General features: G+C 44.9%; 1 protein-coding gene across 4 annotated transcripts in view; it reads left to right on the top strand.

Moving 5' to 3' along the window:
- LOC146858944 (uncharacterized) overlaps positions 1 to 23,013 on the top strand; it is a 165,602-nt gene that overhangs the window by 70,159 nt on the left and 72,430 nt on the right. For 2 of the 4 annotated variants that reach the window (XM_085649589.1, XM_085649590.1), the window contains exons 5-7: positions 7,437 to 7,550; positions 9,354 to 9,461; positions 17,342 to 17,431. In XM_085649589.1, coding sequence (XP_085505715.1) covers positions 7,437 to 7,550; positions 9,354 to 9,461; positions 17,342 to 17,431 — 312 coding nt within the window. Of the gene's footprint in view, positions 1 to 7,436; positions 7,551 to 9,350; positions 9,462 to 17,341; positions 17,432 to 23,013 lie in introns of all 4 variants that reach the window. The other 2 variants (XM_085649587.1, XM_085649588.1) reach the window with 1 other exon arrangement.

Genomic DNA, 23,013 nt, shown 5'->3' with positions numbered 1-23,013 from the left:
GAGTCCGGGCGCCGCCAGTGGTGCGGTCGCGTGTTCTCGGGGATGTCCCGGTTCGTCGCTGCCCTCTCCTTGGCGTCACAGGGGGGTCCCCAGACGAGTCCAGGCGTGGCTGTCACCTCACCAGGCCGCCCTCGCCGCGGCCGCAGGCCGCCGCCCAGCGCCGCAGCAGCCCTCTCTCAAATTGCAGCGTTGGGCCCAGGGGATAAGGCAGCGCCTCGGGCTCGCGTAGTCGCGAGCCGCGGCCACGCGTCCGGCAGAGCGGCCGCAGTCCCGCCTGTAGGGTCGGCGCGGTTCTCCACCGCCGATTCTCTGCAAATTTGGCCAGGTGACGGAGAAGGCTCCGTGGAGGGCCCGCCGGCCAAAACGAGCAGTACTCAGGAGCGTTGTGGCGGAGAAACGGCCCGGGGCAGGAGGGCTCGAGCGGGAGCTCTACCCGGGCACGTCCGCTTCCATCGCGTGCTTAGCCACGCCCCCATACACTGTCCTCTGATACTGCCTTACTGTTCGACCAAGCTACCACTTTAGAGAGTAAGGCTCTATCTAACTTTAACCTCTGCCAAACATCTGCAGACTCTTGGACTCTATACACACTGTACCTCACTTTGGTGCAGTATATATAGAGCCAGTTTCTTACAGTAGGTCTTCCTCCGGAGCCAGATCTCTGTACTGGGGGTGAATGTATGAATTGTTCTGGATTCTGTCCATCAACTGTTGTTTTTGCATTTGTCACCCCGAGTGGGACGGGTATGCTAAGACGTGGGTCCCGTGCTCTCCATGCCACTGGAATCAAGCTATCCTGGCTGGAGAGGGGTGAAACCCCGAAACCGGTCCTAGGATGCTTGATTCCAGTCCAGGGAGGACCTGGCTTGGCAGTTCGGTCTGGACTGTTCCCATGAGGCACAGGGTCAAGACTGATTTGCATATGGCTAGGTTCAAACTGGAATAAAACGGTGAGCAAAAAAAACGATGGATTTAGGCCCAGATTTCTGTCCCGGGGTGAATGTATGACATTGTTCTGCATTCTGTCCATCAACTGATGTTTTTGCATTTGTCACCCCGAGTGGGATGGGTATGCCCAGACTTGGGTCCCGTGCTCTCCATGCCACTGGAATCAAGCTATCCTGGTTGAAGAGGGGTGAAACCCCGAAACCGGTCCTAGGATGCTTGTTTTCAGTCCAGGGAGGACCTGGCTTGGCAGTTGGTCTGGAGTGTTCCCACGAGGCACAGGTTCCAGACTGATGTGCATATGGCTAGGTTCAAACTGGAATGGCATGGTGAGCAAAAAAAACGATGGATTTAGGCCCAGATCTCTGTACTGGGGTGAATGTATGACATTGTTCTGCATTCTGTCCACCAACTGTTGTTTTTGCAAGACTAGCCACCACTTTGGTTTTTTTTTTAAAACAAACTTTATTGTCATTTTCCAAATCAATACAAAGACAGAAGTAGACTTGTAGGCCACAGACATCAAATATCTGGTAGAGTAAGGACTTACAATGGATATACGCATCCACCTCATTCTCCTTTGACCACAACTACGGTCTAACTGACCCAACATCAATGCCAACACTGCTCACCTCCGCAATAACACCGCCTCTACGTCCAGTTTGGTGTACAAGAATGGTGTAGGGCAGAGGGCAGTCAGAGCGCTAGTATATGCCACCTGCTCTATGGGCCCCTGCTGATATTTCGCAGCACCCACGGAGAAGGGGAATGAACTCGGGCATGTGTTCCAGGAGACCCGTGCAAGCAGCAACCATAGGGCCTTATGCTGATTTCCATTTAGGAGTGATATGTCTCTTTGCTAGGATTAAGTCTATAAATTTGGACATCAACTTGAATTTAGCAGGGTGCAGGAAAAGTCCCAGCAGACATTTATGGGGTGTCTCGGAAACGTTACAGTCTGTGACGTTATTGATAAGAGTAGCAACAGCCCTCCAATACACCATCAGCCATGGGCCGTCCCAAACCATATGCAGCATCCCCACCCCAAAGGCTCTACATCTGCTTAAATCTCGCATTTCTAGAGACTGTGGGCATATGATCAAGATCTCCCCTTCAGGCATAATATTCAATGGGCGCTTCCAAGTCCTCCTCCAATGTGACTTTCAGTGCGGTAAAAGGTGCGTCCATGTCAGTTCTCACGGTCCGGTAGAGGCCCGAAACAAGTTTATTCTCCCCTAAGTAGGATCAAATGAGATGGCAAACCATATGTGTCTTCGGCCCGACCAGCTCACCGGCCCTACAACGTTTAAGAGCCGCTGCTGGTGCCCCGTACAGAAAGAAGTGACCTTCCCGAATGGAAAATTTGGCCTGCAACTCAGCAAATGAAAGGAACTCTCCTGCCCTATACACATCTCCCATCTTATGAATATCCTGCGCGGCCCTTGTTCCCAACCTGCTGCGGTGATGCATCGGGAGAAGGGCAGACAGCCAACACAATTATATATTGGGCAAATAGGGGCCCTGCACCTTTGTTTTTTGCAACCATCGGGTCCAACAGTACTTGGCAACTTCCCACAAGTCACCCTGTGTCATCATTGCGCAACGTGGCTCCAATATGAATTTGGCAAGTCACCGCAATCAGTGATATTTCAGGCGGTCCACCCCCTCCTCCTACTGTATACAGTCACTGCACAACCCACTAGAGCTATGCTGCTAAATAGTAGGATTTTAAATCAGGGGCCGCCAGGCCACCCCCTGTTACGGGCCTTATAGTTTAGCAAGACGTCTACCAGTGGACCATAAGAAATCAATGAGTAGGAAATCTACTTCCCAATTTGTCGCTCTTGGGGAGGCCACTGCTGCCCCAACGTTGCCCTCTACCAGATCAGCCACCGTTCCTGACACATGGACACCCAGGTATTTAAATGAGGTGCGTTCCCACGCCACCTCCTGAATAGCGGGAGGTGCATCCAGACCAGGTCGGTTAAAAAACAAGCTAGTTTTCTGTCACTTAACTTTTACACCTGATACTGTCCCAAAGCGATCTAGGAGTCGCATCGCCCTGTCAGGGTCCGAGCACATATCCCTCGGTGAGAGCAACATATTGAACGCATATGGTGCACTTTACTGCAGCTGGGCACCCCTGCATATGAAAGACTCGTCTCCCCAGACACGCCATCACAGATAACAAATAGGACTAGTCCAGGCTGTCAAAAGTATTCTCAGGTCTACAGACATGACCAGTGCGTCCATGGTGATATTGGGGCATTCAGTAACATGGGTACCAACCACTGGATACTTACTGCAGTATACCAGGCAGGTATAAAACCAGCTTGGTCCGTGTGTATGAAGCATGTAAGGCATTAGGCGAGTCACCAGTTCCCTACTCTGCACTTTGTAATAAACATTTAACATCAACAGTGGCCGGTATGCCTTGACATCATGGTGATCATGACCAGACTTAAGTAAGGATACTATCAGTGCATTGCTAGGTGATGCCGGTAAGGAGTAACCGCCTCGCGCTGCCCTATAGACCTACACCAGTCGCGGTGCTAAGAGCTCAAGATAAGTAGCGTATCACTCCACCAGGAGTCTATCACTGCTTGGAACCTTCTCCCGGGCCATTCCCTTAACAGCCACTACAATTTCCTGAGGTGTGAAGTCGCCACCCGATTCTACGCTCTCCTCAGGAGTAAGAGTCTGCGGGCAAAAGGTGTAAAAAAAAAGTCATGGAACCCCAGCCAGTTATCTTGACAAGCACTGGCATACAAATCAGTGTAATAGCACCTAAAAACCTAAATAATACCACCTTGCCCATAGACCCAGAACCCCACATTATTGTCAATTTCCAGAATATGCTAACCCTCTTTAGAGGCGTTAGCCCGCCAAGCCCTCAATGTCCCCTTATTTGTCCCTCTCAGCGTGCGTTTTCACCATGTATTCCTTATAATCAAAGCACTGGATGTGCTCAACCCTCTCCACTAGCCACTCCCTCCACACGTTTATCCTGTGCGTTCCTAGGTCTATCTTTTTCTACAACTCTTGAGTATCCGTTCTTGGGCTTTAATCTCGTCCACTAACGTGCATCTAACGTCCACCACTTCTGCAATGCACTGCGCCCTGATCACTGTTTTAAAGGCATCCCATTCCAGCAATGTGGAGGTGGCCATACAAGTATTCACTTCTACATAATTCCGGTTGCCCTCCCCTATAGTGTGGCGAAAAACATTTCAGGTTCTCAATCTTCAAGTGTTAACGATATCTCATATCGTCCTGACCAAATATTCAGAATGGGCAATTGCTATATGTACATCTGACGTACAGAGGAAGGCATCGAGTCAGACATAAAGCTCATGCAGTGCAGAGAAGTAGGACTAGTCGCGGGTTTGCGGGGGGTCACCAGCCAGTTATCCACAAGCCCCCAGTGTCTCTGCCAATCACCAAACTTTCTCACTAGGTGATCCGTTGGAGTGCTTGACAGTAGAGGGTGTGAGTGGTCCAGCTAAAGATCAACAACCCCATTGTAATCACCCCAAGAATCAATGCCCTTGCCATGTGTAATGCAGCTACATAGGAATTCTTGTCCAGGAATTGAGCCTGTTCGGTATTGGGTGTGTAGATGCTGACTAATGTAAATTCCATACCTCCCAGGAGCCCACTACGGCATTCCTGCTGCCACTCTTGGAAAAAAAAAAGCCAATGCGAACCCAAACGTGCTCAGCAAATTTAGGCCCATCTCACTTCTGCCTGCTCCCGCAAGGATCCTGGAGAAGTTGGTAAACAGCCAACTCTCCTCCTTTGTCAAGGCAAACAGCCTTTTAAATGACACACAGTCTGGTTTCCGTGCGGGATAAAGCATGGAGACAGCCTTACTGGAAGTATCTGAGTCCTTTAGAGAAACGATGGACTGTGGCGCCTCCTCCATGGTGGTTTTATGAGACCTGTCAGCAGCATTCGACACAGTGGCACACTCCCCCTTGCTAAAAAGGTTAATCCTTCTTGGCTTTCAGGGTACAGTTCTGTCTTGGTTCCGATCTTTCCTGGAAGAGCGCTCTCAGTGTGTTTTTTCTCCACCCGTTCCCCTCCCTGTCTAAATTCCTCATCTGTGGGGTACCTCAGGCCTCCACACTGAGCCCGCTGCTTTTTAACCTCCAACTAGCTCCACTGCCCACTCTTATTGAATCTTGGGGAGTGAAGGTAGTCTCCTATACAGACGACACTCAACTGCTGTTCTCGTTCCGAGATCACTCAGCAGCGACCTACTGCCTAAAAGACATTGTCAAATGGATGGATTCAAACTTTTTAAAATTGAATACAGACAAAACATCTTCAACCAAAAGCCCCCACCCCTGCAAGCCTCTGATGGCCGATCAAACTGAACCCACCCCCGGTACTAGCCTCTTCATTCAGAAACTTGGGGATCTTGTTTGACGGTGATCTTTCCTTGGCCTCCCAGAACAGGCAGATCACTTTGATTTGCTTCCTGAAGCTCAGATCAGTTAGGAAATTGACACACCTGCTCTCAGCTGAGACCTGTAAAACAGTAATCCACCCTCTTGTAACATCTCATCTGGACTACGTGAACAGCCTGTATCTGGGTCTACCGGATTATCTGATCCACAGGCTTCAGATTATACAGAATGAGGCTGCCAGGCATCATATCTCGCCACATCTGAGGCAGCTTCATTGGCTTACTGTAGCAAAGAGGATCAAGTTTAAAGCCCTGACCCTAGCATTTAGAGCCCTAGAAGACAAAGGTCCTCGCTACCTGAGAAATATCTCTGCCAGTACCAACAGGAGAGATTGCAGAGACTCCGACTTATACGCATTTCCAGGTTTTCCAAAATCCGTCAAGGTGGCAGATCCTTCGCAGTATTGACCAAGTCCGAGCACCACTTCAGGAAAGAATTAAAAACCTGGCTTTTTGACCAAATCTAGACTTGACTACCTGGCCCTGTTGTCAGTCCCTGCTTTGAACACCGGGATGCTTGCACTGAAGCAGCCGAGCACTACACAAATTCCAGTGATTGGTTAATTATCACATAGAATGCCAATGTCCGCTACAACAGTGTCCATGTTGAGTTCTAGGACTTCTCTAGTGTCTTTAATAGCCCTATGGATAGACTAGTGTAGCCACAGGAGCATCCCAGGCCTTTAGACAAACTCCCGGTATCATCTTCCACGGGTTCCATTGTAGTAGAAGTAGTAGTAGTAGTAGTCCTGGAATCACCAGAGAGGACCCTTCCTTTAGTATGCCTGCCCTTGGCGACCTGGGGAATCACAACATAGGGGGACAGAATCCCCAATGAGGGCCAGACCCAGAACCAGGCATTGTATAGTTCCAGCTCAGGTCCCAGGGAGGATCACAGATCCGCACCTGCACCAAGTAGGGAAGCAAAGGATGACCCACCCACCTCAATGCACGCCCTTCTCCTCTCATAGCTTCAGTAACTCACGGAACGGGGGGGGGGCAACAGCCAAGGCAGATGCAGTCGTCTCCAATGTCACCCCACACTATGAAACCCTGATTGCCCAAATTCCAGCAAAGGCCACAAAGTATGCAAGCAGCTGTGCCCCGCCGAGCATGTAGGAGAGACCATAGACCAAGCCACACAAGGGAATCCAAGGCCGGGCAGCATCACAGTCCCAGGCCCCCCCGTAGCCTGCGTCTTGGTGCAGCTGCCAGCGGGCTCCTCACGCCCACAGGTTCCCTCCGTCCGCAAACCACATCAATGTCAGGGAAGCACTACGAGAATAGAGACAAAGGCCCCAGCCCCAGCCCAGGTGGGCATGGCAACTCCAAATCTCCACCCTTCCTACAGGAGCACACCGCACAGGCCAGACTAGCGGGAGGAGGAAACGGGAAAGGGGAAACCCCGTACCCCCAGTGCCAGAAGGGCCCCGCAGTCCAGTTAGTTGCTTGATACCTCTGTGTATCGTGGTCCACCTTCAGCACGGAGCCGCCACCGATGTCCGACCTGGCTCCCAGTGCTGACCCCGGCCAGCGTCTTCCGAGCAGGCGTCTCCATTCAGATCACCACACACTCGCTGGTCCCACCTGTGGCCCCCAGATGTCCAAGCAGGGTGAAAGGCCGGGACAAAGTACGGCACTCGCTGGACTATTTCTTCTGGCCCTTCATAAGCACCCGCAGTCATCTTAAATTTCCCTTCCGGTGTTCACGGAAACCCAGCACCAATATGGCAGTATCAAATGGGGGGCGCAAGAGTGCAGGAGGATCGTCAGGATGGGGCTAGATGGCGGTGGGTGCCCGGGACCTTGGAGATCAGCACCAGGCCTCGCTCCCTCCACACTGTCCGCCACTTGTTGTTTATTAGGAATCACGCAGCACTGTCCGTCCACATTGAATCATTCACATTTTTAACACAACTCAAAAGACCTCTCACATCTTTGAATAGTTGTCATTTTAAAGTGCATTTATTCACCCGTTTTGTTCACCCCGTGCCTCAGTAATGGTCTGCTTGCCTCACAGGTTATACTCTTCGCACTTCTGAGGATGTTTTGAAGATGGAACATGAGCTGGATTTGGGTCTAATGGACCAGTATGGCGCCCACGAACAAGAAGGCAGCCGGCACCTGAGTTTAGGTAACATGCTAATGATGCTAGTTTGATGGATATCTACAACACATATGGAGTGTTCCCTTTGCTGCAGTGAATCCTATAATGATTCAGATTATAGCTGTGAGGGCGAAGCTATATGTATGAGGCAAACCAATTCTCATCCATATGCTTGTAGGGAAGCAGCAATTAAAAGTGAGTGAGATGGTAGATGTGTAATTCTGTGTACCACAGCCCCATTTTTTGCCTTTTTCTCTCCTTCAGGGTCATGTGAATTCCCCCCTCTTGCCCGCCCCTCTTGACACTTTCATCAGTACAGCACATTGCTGCATCTTGTTGTGGACAATGATAGCTTCTGGTACCTTCCTACCTGCTGAAATATTATGCTTAATTTCTGTCTCTGAGCATCTGGTTTCAGGGTAGCCTCCTAGTGAAATCGAGAGTAAAATAATAGTTGCAAAAGTTGAGCATTATTTAGTTCGAAGTGAGAAAAAATGGGCAGTAGAACATTGCCCGCTATAGAGTTTCTACAGAAGAAGGTACATTTGTGTTACGATTCCCTAAAGCAGAAGAAACATGCTACAAAAAAGGGCAGTATTTGTGCACAATCCACTGCACAACCACAGTGTAGAACACTACAGAATCTCCCCATAGCATACCTAACCATTATCCTCTTCAGAAGGCACTGAACCTTATTCAGTTTGCCAGGTTACTGAAACAATGTCTCACCAGGATTGTACCATTGATTCTATTTCCCGGTACGCTTCTGTTCCCTATCAAATCTTCGACACAGTAGGCAACTAAATGTCTGCGGCAAAATCCCATTTCCTTGTTCTTTCACAGGATATTGGGTAGTGAGTTTACAGTAAGTGCAGTCTTTGTTTTTAGAGTTCTTTCGGAGTTGATTGCTCAAGTATTCCAACCCCTTGCAGTTTTGAGTGATCCTTATTTGTCTCAGAGTTGAGACTCCCTCAATAACACAGATACAAATAATAATGTTAATTAGTTTTTTTTATTGAAGATCGAGTAACACACACCTGTAGTCTTGTAGCACGACAAATAGCCAGCGTCCTGATTCTGTATTTAGAAATCTAACTTGAAAGTCTGAGTCAGAGTCTGAGATTCAGATCCCAGGTTTCACACTACGTTTGACCCCGTGACCACAGTTTTGAATTTCTGCAGGTTTACTCAGTCTTTCATCCTCCAGAGTTGATAAATTGAGTACAATTATACTGAAAAACAATATGCATCTTATATATAGTGCCAAGAGACCAGTTCAATTTAGGTAAAGCCTGGTGAATGACAAGCCGAACAGGTTCTCTGTAAGTGCCATTCCTGTATCACTGTACAATGATAAATGCCATAGAGTTGTCATGAGTTGATTCTTTTCACTTCCTGATACCACCACAAACCCTTTATCACAAACTCCGCACACATTGTATTGCAGTAGAATGTGAGAGCTGCAGGATGAGGTTGAGGGATCTGGTAATTTATAAACAGCAAAATCAAGTTTGAGTGCTCTGTGCCACATTGACAGGAGCATAAGAAAGGCATGGGTCCTACTGTCCCAAGTAGCTATGAGATGCTTTTGTCGAAGTGTCCATAGCTCCAAGACTTGTTTGAAGTTACTTTTCAAGTAGAATAAAATTACAGAGAGACCAGGAGGAACAATCAGTTGTGGCTTGAGCAAAGGGGGCAACTCCTTAAACTCACTGTCTAGTCTTCCCCACTATTAGAGTGTGACCTTTAGTATGAATGAGTAACTCAGATTTTTTGCATTCAATTACAGTATTCTGCCATTTAATATTTAATGGATTGCTTTTGTAGCAGGGCATGCTGATATATTGCCAATTCCATTCAGGATTAAAGAAGATGTAGAGATGTTTACTGCTGACCATCTCGGCTCTGAGAAAAGAGAAAGCAAAGATAATGCAACAAGTAAGTACAGAGTACATGACTGGTCACAGTTACAGGAATACATTTTCTGAACAGCTTATTCATTCAGAAAAGGGACAGAGGTGGCAGTGTAACTCTCCTCACTTTCCTTTCACCTACTATTGGCCACCTTTTTGAATGTGGCTGCAACTCTATTGAACCGTGTTTTATTTAATATTTATACCTAAGTGAATCCACTAACACTGCAGTTGGTGTGTTCTTATTGTTCATTGTTCACATTACCCTGCCTCTCTTTTGTAAATCCATAAGTAACTGTCCTCCTCAAACAAATAGGCGCAGATTCACCTATGGCTTAGCAAGTGGCAAAGGCAACCCTCATCATAGTGACGTGTCCGTCTTAGGAATGTGACCCTACCCTAGGGCCCTACATCATACTGTTTGATGTAGGGCATCTGCTTTAGGGGGAATCAGATTTTTCAATGTGTTGTAATGGTTTTTGCCACTATTGAGTCTTCATAGCTTACATTTAGCTCTGAGCAGTTGGTAACCAGACCCAATCAGGATGTGTTCCATATTGGGAAGTATTGTCATTGTTAGTGTTTTGGGGCAACTTCAAGTTTAAGACTCAGAACATCAGCTGATCGGATTGGATCATCTGGATTGTATTCCCACAAAACCGCCTTGCACAAACCTTTTGTTCTTTCCAATTCTGAAAGACGCAGGTATTGCAGAAGCATCAGTGCTCTATGTTCTTTTGCCTTAAAAATAAGTTCTGCTACATTTATGTATTGTGAAAAAAAAGAACACTGCAAATATTATTGCTGAACCGGGGCGTGGCAACAAGTGTGATGAGCAAGGGTCATACTTATTTCAAAAAAGGAAAGGAACTCTGGGTTGATGAGAACATCACCACACTAAGAGCACCATGTATCAATTACCATTTATCCAGAAAGGTGGGAAGGACAGTGCTTAACATGTCTTTAATCAAGTACATGAATTATGAACAGTGGGGTTCTTTCTGATGCTTGCTGTTATATAGAATATTCACAGAAAGGCACGGGTGTGTAGTTGTATAAAACGAAAACTAGAGGCAAAGCTATTTCCAGGAATTATAAACATGGTAAAATAAAATGACATCCATGTGCCCTTTAAATACTTTAATCTGAATTACAATAAGAGACCTCAATGACATTTGAGGCAAATAGGGAGTTGACTGAATTTCCCCCAAGCTTGGCATGGTACAGTGAAGACAGATTTTTATTTAATGTTTTTATTTCTTTTTATTATTTTCAAGAGAAGAAAAAAAGGAGACTAAAAAGTGTTACACACGATAGATGAGACACATGCCCGAGGAGTTTGAGCACTGAAGCCCATGACAAGAGTAGTACACATATTATATGACATGTCAATAACTGCATAGAACTTCAAGACCTATTTAACAGCAATCATGGCATTCAAACATTATGCCCTGACGCCGTGGGGTAAGAGGAGACTATGGGAGAGGCAACTGTACCAAAACTAGGAGGGTTCGGGGGTTTGTAGGTATGGCTTTATACAGAGGTACTCCTTGCTCCGGGAAGTTTATCATTAGACTAGTTCTCTGAGGGCAGATTATCAAAAAATAAATGTTGCCTTTCCTAACATAACCTTACATTTGGACTGAAATCCTAAAATAAAAAAATCCATTATGATCTTTCACAGCTGCCCCATTTGTGCAGCTGTTTGATAAGAACAATCACCATTGTCCTATATTAAGTGGTGTTAAAGGCTTCTGGCCTGAAAGTCAAGTCTCTGTTCATTTCCAGTTTCAATGTAGGAAGGAGTCTGGTTCCGCACACACCTGAGGAAATAAACTTGAGTCTACTATGCTCTGGCTTCGCCTGTCATTCGCTAAGAAATATACCTTGACCATCACCTACAACAGACACTTATTTGAACAATGTAGACTCAGCTGGTCTGAATGAAAGCAACTTGGCACCAGTAAAATAGAGAGATCTCAGTGGGAGAGAACATGCCCAGCTGGCAGCCAATCTGGGATGGTTGATGGCAGTGGGGCTGAGTGAAGCAGGTTAACTTTCAAAGCAGACAGATACCTGAGAAGCCAGCACCTGGGGATACCAATTCTTGGCTCGTGCACCATTTGGTATTGCTTCTCATTGGTTGTGGAGCCCGCCCAAGTGTGGTCATCACGCCCTAAGCGAAGTACAGTGAGGGACAAACTATTTATGTAATTAAATTATTCTCCTGCCAACTGGAATGTAGAATCGTTAAGGCAGTGAGGAAAAAAACGCCTCTCTCGTACATGGGGACAGAAGTGCAAGTTGTAGGAAGCTGGCTCTGTATTTGGTATGCCCACTAGGTGGTTATACCATGCGCATAGTTCAGAGGTTCCCCAAAAGTGTACAGGACTCAATGTAAAACCCAAAGTGCTCTATTAGTGGTAGTGTGGGCCCTTAGGCCTAACACAGACGAGTGTAAGACATTTATCACCCAACTTTGACCAATAATGGACACACGACTAAAAAAGGAGATCCACACCAACTTTAGAAAAATATACTTTGTGTTTTATTTTAAGACCAAGACCTTCGTAATAAGGTAAGAACATTTTTAAATAAAAATACTTTTCACTTTTAAAAGTCGGCACTTAAAACAATTTCTGAACAGTTCAATATTATACCATGGGGAAAATAATTTTGCGGTTAAACAGGTAAGTATCACACTTACAGTTTCAGTCTTCGGGAGCAAAGGTCAGCAAGGGGCAAGTGTCAGGTGAGAACCTAAACTGCACCACCAGTGGCACAGGGACGGCAGGGTGCAGAGGTCAAAATCTGAGTTCGACCCAATGCGTTTCAATTGAGACTGGGGGTGCTTTAAGCCACACTGCTTGCAGGTAAGTAGATCTGTTGCAGGGTCCGAGCTTTGGGGGTTGGGTTAAGCACGGAGGGGCCACAAAGCTGCACTAAACATACAGAACCAGCGGCAGAGGTGCGTCCGTGTGTAGAGTGCAATTTCTGCATCAGGTGCCAAGTGCTCTTCAATGAGGATTCTTTTGTCGAAACACAGGCTGCAGGCGTGGCACTGGAGGTTGCAGAAGGAAGACCAATGACAGCAGAGGTAAGTAGAGGTGTAGTGGGTCGTATGGGCACTGTCGGTTCAGCTCATCAAGGCTCAGGAGCTTCGAGTTCAGGGATGCCTTTCGACGTCGGAGTCTTCTTACCTCAGCCAGTCGCTGTCATGGGGAGCCTCTGGATTCACGCTGGAGGTGCCGTCGTGGATATCAGGAGAGGTCCGGATCGCTGGACTCGTGGTCAGGATCGCTAAGAAGACTTCACTGGACAGGTCAGCCACTCAGACTCGGGCCGTGGGCGTCTTGTGCAGAGTGGGCAGGAGTCGCAGTTCCAGCTGGATCCAGAGCCCTTGGATTAGAGTTCTTTTGGACGGGTCCACTGTCCACGGGAAATTGGAGATTGGAGTCTTTTTCCAAGGCAGCTATCCTCCCAGGGTTTTCAGAGGTCAATGGCTGCATGACAGGGCACAGGTTCGTCTAAGCTGGAGACAGGCCGGTAGGGCTGGGGCCAAGGCAGTCGTCGTCTTCAGTGTTCTGTGCAGTGATGTCTTCTTTCATCTTAGAACGTCGCAGATCTAGTTTCCAGGCCTGAGGGTAGCCTCGAAATACAAAATTTAGGGGCGGTTTAAGGAGAGTAGCAGGTAGGGCCAATGGACAACGTACCTGGGGTGACTACACACTCTATTGCCACTCTTCTGTGGGAGGGGTCATAGACATATCCCTGATTGAAGTGGTGCCCCCATCATCAAGATGGCGGGGACTGAACGATGTGCTTCACCTCACCCCCTCCCCCCCACCTTAGGGGTGGAGTTGGCAGAGGTGGCATACCTCCTATTCTTCTTGATTTTTCTATCGGTTTTCCTGCCCAAAGTGGGGGTGTAAACTGGTGGCTGCCATCTGCTGCTAGCAGCTGAGGCTCAGGGTCGCCTTACAAAGGCTGAAGGCTTTTGAAGCTTCCCCTTCGAATACTGGCCATCCTGGGGGAGGAGGTGTGACACCTCTGCTAGGATGTGCATTGTTTCTGGTTCCAGAGAGCAGAGGCTCTCCACCCTGGGGTCCAGTAACATGTCTGTGTGTGGCAGGCTGCCTAAAGCCAGTCACAGACCACAACATGGTCGGTAGGTTTTCAGGGGGCACCTCTGTGTACATGTTTTAATGAATCTCCCACTGGCATCAGTGTGGATTTATTACAAGGAGTTGTTTGGTACCAGAGGACCCTCTTCAGCTCCCAGGCCTTAGATAGCCGGGGTACAACGTACTAGGGACTTGCAGGGAGGCTGAAGTACCAAATGGGGATATGTTTTAGGGAAAAAGCACTAGCACAGGGGACCTGGTTGGTAGGGACCCTGTGCAGTGCAATTGAAACCACATCAAAACCAGGCAAAAAGTGGGGGCTAACCATGTCAAATGAAGCACTTTCTCACACAAGTTCATCGGGATCGTTCCCAGAACACATTACAGGGAAGAAGGGCTATGCATGCCATCATAATAGAGCTGACATACTATTTTCCCTTTTCTTTGTACTTCTAAATGAACTCAAAATGCCGCATGACTACAACTCTGCAAGAGGGGCTGCATCGGAAGTGAGGGTGAGTTGATAAGAGTTTTGCATTAGGACATCTCAGGAAATACAAGACAAAACTAGAGATGCAAACCCACGAGAAGCAGAACGGGGAGTCAGTTCAAGAGAGCAAAATACTTAATCTATTCTATAGTGGTCCTCTGATTAAATTGCGTAATAATTTGAACAGAAAATAGCTTGATGATCCTGGTTAGAAAAAAGGAATTGGGTACACATACATAAAAGTACCGCTTTCATTCAAAATATGGAGGCCTATAAAATTGTGATGCATTCATAATGAACATCTGCCCAACTACACGTGAATTGCCCTACATTATCTGACCAGTGCTGGAAGGAATGTGGGAGTAAAGTATTCTTAGTGTCACATGATTTTGCGTCAAGCTTCAGCACAATGGCAAGAAGGATCGGAGTAAAATAAAGAAACTACTAGTCTATCCAATAGGAGCAGTCTCTAGATCCATGGCATTGGGCCTAAGGAACTCCTCTCTTGAGAATACTTACAGAATGAAAAGAATGTATAGTCTATTTGTATAGTACTAAACAGCTACTTCAGGCATACATTTTCCTGACATGCAACATGCATATGCAAGCTAAAAAAAACACGAGACACCACTTCAACCTCATTGATACAATCCACATAGTACAGCATGTATCACAACTAACTCACTCCAAATGCTTCATCCTTGATCTTGTCTTCTCAACATTACAAACAAGCCATTGCAAACCACTGATACCCTAGATTGGATTACCACTGTGCCAGATTAATTACACAGCCCAGTGATGATTATAAGCCTGCTTTATCTCTCACAACTATACCTTCCTGTTGAATACCGCAATGGTCAGCCTTCAAAGATCTTTCTCTCGCCCAGAACTGGCTGGCATTCTCCAGTCCCTGAAAGCCACTTCTTCGGAAGATGAGGTCTTACCATTGTTCTTAAGGAGAGCACTTGCTGGGGACGTTCTCTTATCCCTATTTACCGTTGTAGGTGCCTCCATCACTCAAGGCATCTTCCCAGAAGCACTCATAGGCTAGATCCTCCCAATCCTAAAGAAACCTACACTAACCCTGATGACCGCCCATCACTCATCTATCATTTCTCGGCAAGGTCATTGAAAAAGCAGTCTATGTTCAACTTCAAGATCTCAGCAATGCTGCATGGCAGCGTTGTGATTGGTCAGGGGAGCCAGGGTGCTAACCAATCACAATGCTGCATTGCAACGTTGTGATTGTTCAGGGGAGCCTTTTCTGTGCTTCCTGTGTCTCGGAGAGCAGGAGCTGAGACGCGGGACCAGTGCGGCAAGGTAAGTGTTTCTTTTTTATTTTTACTGCACCCTCCCCACCACCTGCGAACCATGCCAGCTGCCACTGCTTCCACAAATATTTTGGTACCTGTGGTCGAGCAGTCAGACATTCTGAACATACATTTTAGGGGTCAAGTATCTTATTATGACCTGTAGTAGACGATGGTGCTATCATGGTACCTACACCCTGCTACCTTAGGGTGTATAAAGATCAAGAACCAAAAGGTTTATAATCCCGAAATTAGAAAACAACTATACCAAAGCACACAAACACAAAAGACCCATATGTAAAATTACACAAGCTGTTTAGTGCCAAAGCTTACAGCAGTATTTCACATATACCTTGATTGTGAACTTTATTGCACGTCAAATGGCAGCCGACACGTTTCGTCACACAGCGACTTTTTCAAGTCTCTGTGTCAATCATCGAATGCAACCCGAAACTGTATTTTAAAACAACATTTCTGTAGCATTACAAAAAAAAATTCAAATATCACTGGAATGAAGTTATGGACACTCATAGGCAATTTTAAGTGTGATAATCCCCACATGGTGAGTAAAAGGCAATAGGCAACTACATCAAAAGTAGTAAGCCCGAGTTAAATACAAAGCAGACTGAAAGCATAAATAGATCAGTAAATAAGCAAAATGGCCGTGTGTAATGAGCATCCGGATACAAGTAAGTTTGTTTACTTTTTTTACTTGTACTTACATCTTTTTATGTTGCCGCCAATTATCTTTTACTCACCATGCAGAGATTATCATATTTAACATTACCCATGAGTGTACATGACTTCCTTCCAGTGATATTTTACCTATCTTTTGTAACAACTTTGGATGTTTTTTTGTTTTTTTTAAATACTGTTCCACCTATACACCCAGAATCTGGAACAACATCCTCGTATCCATCAGGGACGCCCCAATGCTGTTACAGTTTAGGAAAGGATCAAAGACTCCCCTCTTAAAAGAACATTATATCACAATGCATTGAATGTCAATAGTTCAGCTTTCTTTCCTATTCTCACGGACTTTAAGCTTGTCTTTGACCATGTACAGCACACCACTGCCTTTTGGCTAGGGTTGCACTATAGAAATACCATATACTTGCAAAGATACATGATCAAGTCACACACTAACCAAAGCTAAACTGATCATATTGGGTGTGTGGGCACTGACGAAGATCTGACCTGTCCATGGAACGACACACTGAATGACTGTTCTCATGTACTTACCACAACAGGTCAATGGATGATGGGTTATTTGGGACCCCAGAATGAGGACATTTTCACAAAGTTTACAGTACATGAAATTATTGCATTAAAAAATAAAGTAACAAATACATGGGTCTAAGCAGACCTGATACAAATATGAGAGTAGGGCCACAGTTAACTCCACAATTCATGTGCCTAGAGTGGCATAACGTGACTACTGTTGTGGAAGGGAAAATGATGACAGGGGTGGAAAATGTTCAAGGGCAAAGAAAAGGACAGATATCATCTAGAGCATCTATGTCCTGGAGTGTGTTGTAATACAAGTTTTGAAATTAAATTTTTTTGTGGAAAATTAAGGAAAACTATATTCATTAATTCATCAATAACTTTCTGCAGGAATTTCACAGTGACCGGTTCCTAGCAGAGAAGTCTCTTGTGGTTACTTTGCTATGGAGAGGTCGCCCAATAACTGAAATATCATAGGATTATCTTTAAGTGCTAGGGCTATCCATCGATCTGTTTTTTCTGTGTTTGTTGTTCTGTTTTTCCTGTCAAAGATCTCTAAGCTGTAGAAAATTATGTAAATAATTTATATTGAAAAATATGTTACAAATCAGGATTCAGATTTATTCTTTCTAATACTTAAGAATGTCTCTCTCTCAGGTGAATACATTTGGAACTTCATTTTAGGTGAGCTTCAGTGTTACTCGCACACAAAATATAATTTACAGTAAAAATGTCTTTTCATCTTTTAAACCAGAAAATCTAATTCAGAACACTGAGGAAGAGCCACATTTGAGGAACATTCATGATCTGGAAAACGAGGATAGAAGCATCTATCTAAACCAAGGTACAATGAAAGTATTACAAAGTGGCCCTTTGAAAGAACACACAGAGAGGTACCACTTCTCAGAAAATGTTTATTTCTTTATAGTTTCCCCCATAGTAAAATTGTTGTTATTAGATAGCTGGTAACCCCTACTGAGTTTCTATGGCCCTGATTACAAGTTATGCAGAAGGGAATTCCTTTGTGAAATTCAACTCCACACAATTATAAGTGGGCAAGTGGTTCCCACACCCAGATTTCATCGTGCAGGAACACTGAACCCAATTTTACTGACTGGACATTCTTGCCAGTAAAATACCATTAGGAAAGGGCAGCATTGCATCCCGCACCTGTCTCCTGACCCCCACCTGACCTTCAGCCGAGGCATGGGGGCACTACCTGGCGACATCTTCTCCTTCTCACCCTAACTTCCCCCCTATCTTCCCCGCACCCATCTACTCAAAACAGAATTGGGAATTTCCTGCGGAATACGGTCTAGGAAAAACTGTTCCATATTTGTATTCCCTATTCAAAGAGGGTTTAACTGAAAATTGCAGGAATTCCTTGTGGAGTTTCCAGCTGCCATTGGTACTTCTGGCAGCCCGGAATCTCCTCATGGAATTCCACATTACTTTTAATTGGTCCTTAATTTGGTTTCTCACTGGTGGTTGCCTATGATTGAATCATTTCATAGTATTCCATATTCCATCCAGTAATGTGGCTCTCCAGTTTTACAAGCATTTTGAGATCCCGTGCATCGTATTTCAATACATTATCCCTTTTCAGATTTCTGTCCACCCTCTGCAGTTTTTTACCTTTGTCACTAGAGACCCTTCTTTTCTTTGTAAATTAATTGGGAATTTACCCGTAGAAGTTTTGGGATGAAGCATGTCGAGCACTTAAGAACACTGAATAGCTGAGCTAAAACACCAAACAAGAAATCAAGGAAGTGGAGCTTGAATTGAGGGAACCCATGGCATATGTTGCAGCTGATCCTTATAGTCATTGTGAAGACAAAACAGAACAAGACAGTTCAAATAATAATTGTAACATCACATTAGTTACCTGGCACTCTCCCACAACTCAAAACGTTTGAGCTACCACTCACAGAACAGACAAAAACTAAGGGCTTTAATTAGAGTTTGGTTATAAACATTTCAGAAATCCATTCTATGTATTCCAAGCCCATTTTTGCCAATGGCATCTGTAATACTGTGGATGGGATAGCTTCCATTATTTGACGGAGTATCCTGTCTGCCAAACTCTAAATATAGCCCTAAGTCTGTGATCTCTCCCAAATTACCCCTCGACTTTGATAGAGGGTACTTTTCTTCCTTTCTCGTACCCATTTCACTTGGACTACCAAAGACAAGATAATCAATGTGCTCACAAAATCAACATTTTAAAGTGCAAATGTACCTTCTTTGATGACCTAACAATAGGGAAATCACTATTTTTACAGGATGGCGTTCACAACAAAACCCTCAAAGACTTCCAGACACACCATCATGAGCTACTCTGTCCTAACACAGACTTGACCCCATGATTAACCATATTGTGTATTTAATTCCTTGCCGTTTTTTGCTTGCTCTGAACTCTGGGAAGATGATGATGGCTATCATCATTTCAAGGGGTCAATGTTAATGTTGAATCTACAAAATGTAGAGAGAATACAGTTCTCTTGCATGATGGGACTTCTCCCTTTGGCTGTTGTCACTCTGGCTGATAAAGCTGTGGACTTCCTGCTTCCAGTGACCCTGCTCACCGAAGGCATGGCCACTCCTTTGGGAAATGGTCTGTTTATTGCTCACCTTTATTCTTAGCCAACTCAGGGCTGTTGACAGCATGATGTTGCCTGCTCAAGGACTCCAGAGTGGTGACAGAAAGTTGCTAGATCAGTACTGTGACCTGCTTCGTCATTCTGTGCATTGAAGACAAATTAGTCTTACTTTTGGATGTGCTAGAAGGAGGGATGTTAGGAGGTGGGGTGGGGTGTATTTAGATGCTCCTTTTCTGTGATCATGGTATAGGTGGTGTGGTGTGGTGTATATGTGTCTTATCCTTACCCTGATCTTCTGTCCATGCATGTGTGTATGGTAATAATTTAATACAGTTTGTGGGTCGAACTGCATGTGAATCTGTGCTCACTTATCCTGTGTGTTCTTTTTAATGAAAACATATATGCAATGCAAATGTATATGTTGGTTTTCTAGGTTAGTGGTGTGTTTGTAGAGCCACCTTTATGTAATCACTTTTGCGTAGTTGATAAGGGAGCCTCGCATGGTTGCGTGTGTGTTTTGCACCATCAGTGTTCTATCTTATGGGGGAGTTTTGTTTTTTGTTTTGCAGTTACGAAATTGAAGTACTTCCTGAGCATCAATCATGTAGGTTATTTATCTGAGTGCACAGTACAAGTATGGGCAATCAGTGCTGTTTTTCAGTATTGCACGTGTTAGTATGAAGACCACTTGGCTCATTCCCAGTGATGTGGTGGGGATTAGGCTGTACAAGCAGGTGTTGCTCTGAGTGGAATTCTGCTTTTTCTTCAGAATGATGGTGTGTGCAAAGCAATGTCGTTTTACTTTCTGTGGTCGCCTAGTGTGGGATGGGTTGGTGTCTTGTTTTGTGGGCCTTCTAGAACAGCTATTTCTCTTATCTGTGTTCCTTGTGGTATGAGGCCCTGTTGTCCTATGCCTCTTATTGGTGCCAGCCTCTCTTGGTGTGCTTAGTTAATTAATCTATTTAGCTTGATGCCACGGCGTTCAATTTATTTCTGTTAATTGTTATTGGTTTTCAATGGGGAAGTGCCAGGATTAGTATATTTTCAATTATTTCTCCACAGCTTCTCTTTGGTGGGTTTTCTGGTCCTCATTGCCACTGTACTGTACAATGGCGTGTCAGAAATTTGCAATCCTTCAACATCATCGAGGGAGGAGTTTAGGTTCCTCTTATTGGAAGGCCACCACCATGATCCTGAGTGTCAGTGTGCTACGAGGCAGAAGGAGTGTGTTTGTCTTTCTTGGCCAGTGGACAAGACATGTTGGCACAACACTATGTGTCTTTAAGAGCATGAAGACAAAGCACTGTTTCCCTGAGGTCCTGTAATCTGCTGGTTACATTGGAGGTGGCCTTAACTTTTCTTTATGTCCAACTCTGCATTTTATTGCTTTTTGTACCTTTCTGTATACACACCTGTGGTCATTTTGCCCAATCCATATTTTGCACTAGAAATCAACCTTTCTCTCTACTTCAGAGAGCACCACCACATGTGTACATTTGCTGAGATTGCACCATGGCTAAAGTGCTAAATATGAGCAACCCTAACTATATTTTGCAGGGATACTTTTACATATAAAAGCCATTAGGATATTGCACGATATGGGTAAGGCTATAGGATGGATCACGTGTATTATTCCTAATGCACTACTCTCCAAGTTTTCACCACTTCCACTACAAAGCAACATGAGTGCTGCTGATGCTCCCCTTGTCACTGGAGCCTCAAGGTTTGATCACACCATCCGTCCTTATCACTGTAAACGGTCATTCACGAGACAATTATATTTTGTTCACACTTAACTGCCTCTGTTATGATGCTTTCCATCTAAAAACACTCATCTGACCATTCACTAATTTCTGGAGACCTGTCGGACAACATAAAACGAATTAGTCCTGTGTTTCAACGGGAAACAACCTTTACAACTCAGTCATTAAATCACACTTCCTTTACAATGCAGTCATTACAACGCAACATCCTTTACATCGCATGACATTACAACGCATGACACTACAACGCATACCATTACAACACATGTCACTACAACGCATACCATTACAACGCATATCACTACAACGCATAGTTTTTACCCATACACTATCCAACACTTACCCTACTGGTGCACTCACTAGAGTGGGAATAGTAATTTTTACCCCTACACTATCCAACACTTACCCTACTGTTGCACTTACTGGAGTGGGAATAGTAATTTTAACCCCTACACTATCCATCACTTGCCCTACTGTTGCACTCACTGAAGTGCGAATAGTCATTTTTACCCCTACACTATTCAACACTCACCTTAAATGCAATGTAATGGTATGCGATGTAATGGAATGCGTTGTAAATGTAGTTTCTAAAAATGCGTTGTGATGGCATGCGATGTAAAATCATGCGTTGCAAAGGATGTTGCGATGTAAAAACTGCGTTGTAAAGGGATGCGTTGTAAATGTTTGCGTTGTAACATCATACATTCGTTTCAACACTAGTATTATCTTTACAAATAAAGCTGTTGTTCATTCCTTCTTGGGGAATGGCCGCAATATTACGAGAACAAATGGGGCGGATTAACACCCTACTCCGGACGCACAGCGTTAGGTGCATAACAAAGATGCCGAAAGTTAATCAAATTCATCATTGCTGTTTATTTCCATTTACTCATTCCATGTATGACGATAATCATGGTTTGTTCAGTCACATGTTGGACACACTATGTTCACATGAAATCCTTAATGCTGTAGACATGCCATTACGAGCCTTATTCTATAGCATGGAATGCTACATAGATTCTCCTCGATTAAATCATATTCATCACCCAGTGCATTTCGTGCCTTTCATGGCACTTCGTTAGGGGTTCACTACAAATTTAAAACATGACTGTTTGGTTACATCTCGAGATAATTTGTATTCATCCAATTTAACAACCAATACACACCTTGTCAACAGAGCATGCTTGTGACTAAAGCTCACCCCGTAATCAATGTTTTTGCCCGCAGAATTCATGGTAGTAAATTTCTCCTGTTAAACAACCCCAGTCTTCATTTAACGCTGGTTGCCCACTAGTCCCCAAAACACTCTTAACTTAATTCCCTCAACAGTGTGAAAACTCCCTTATCTATCCCTGAAATCACTCCTTTCAAAGTCAGTTACACGAGCCCGTACCTCGAGTGACCTGATGACTGCCTCTTCTCATTTCCAAACACGTACTGAATGCTCCGCTCCCTCCTTCTATTATAAACACCTGTGTTGTATTCCCACCCCCTCATGTCTTTCCAGATCCCACCCCTTCAGTAATCATAATACAAAGCCCATAAAGCACTAATGTTGTTCTAAAAATGCTAATGCGGAACGTATTACCCTCCTGGATTCTCACGTCATTCAATTGTTTCACTCGTGTTTTATCTTTTTATGTGTTGGACTCCAACGCCATTTTCAATCTCTATAATATATCCCCGCTATTGAAAGATGTACAAACACCCCGTATTGCGAACACTTATCCTGGACATTTAACCATGGAATTCACTGCCCACCCACAAATGTCATGTTGATCACACCAAGCATCAAATGATAACTGACTGAGTTGTAGTGTATGTAAAAAGGTAAACATCTCTTAACTCCAATATAACCGTAAGTCCAGCTTACGGTTGATTATGGGGTGAGCTTTAGTCACAAGCATGCTCTGTTGACAAGGTGTGTATCGGTTATTAAATTGGATGAATACAAATTATCTCGAGAGTTAACCTAACAGTCATGTTTTAAATTTGTAGTGAACCCCTGACGAAGTGCCATGAAAGCCACGAAATGCACAGGGTGATGAATATGATTTAATCGA

Source organism: Triturus cristatus, chromosome 3_2 (assembly GCF_964204655.1).
Source record: "Triturus cristatus chromosome 3_2, aTriCri1.1, whole genome shotgun sequence".
In the NCBI taxonomy this organism is placed as follows: Eukaryota; Metazoa; Chordata; class Amphibia; order Caudata; family Salamandridae; genus Triturus; species Triturus cristatus.
Note: the sequence above shows the minus strand (reverse complement) of the source record. Positions and strands in the feature narration are given on the sequence as shown.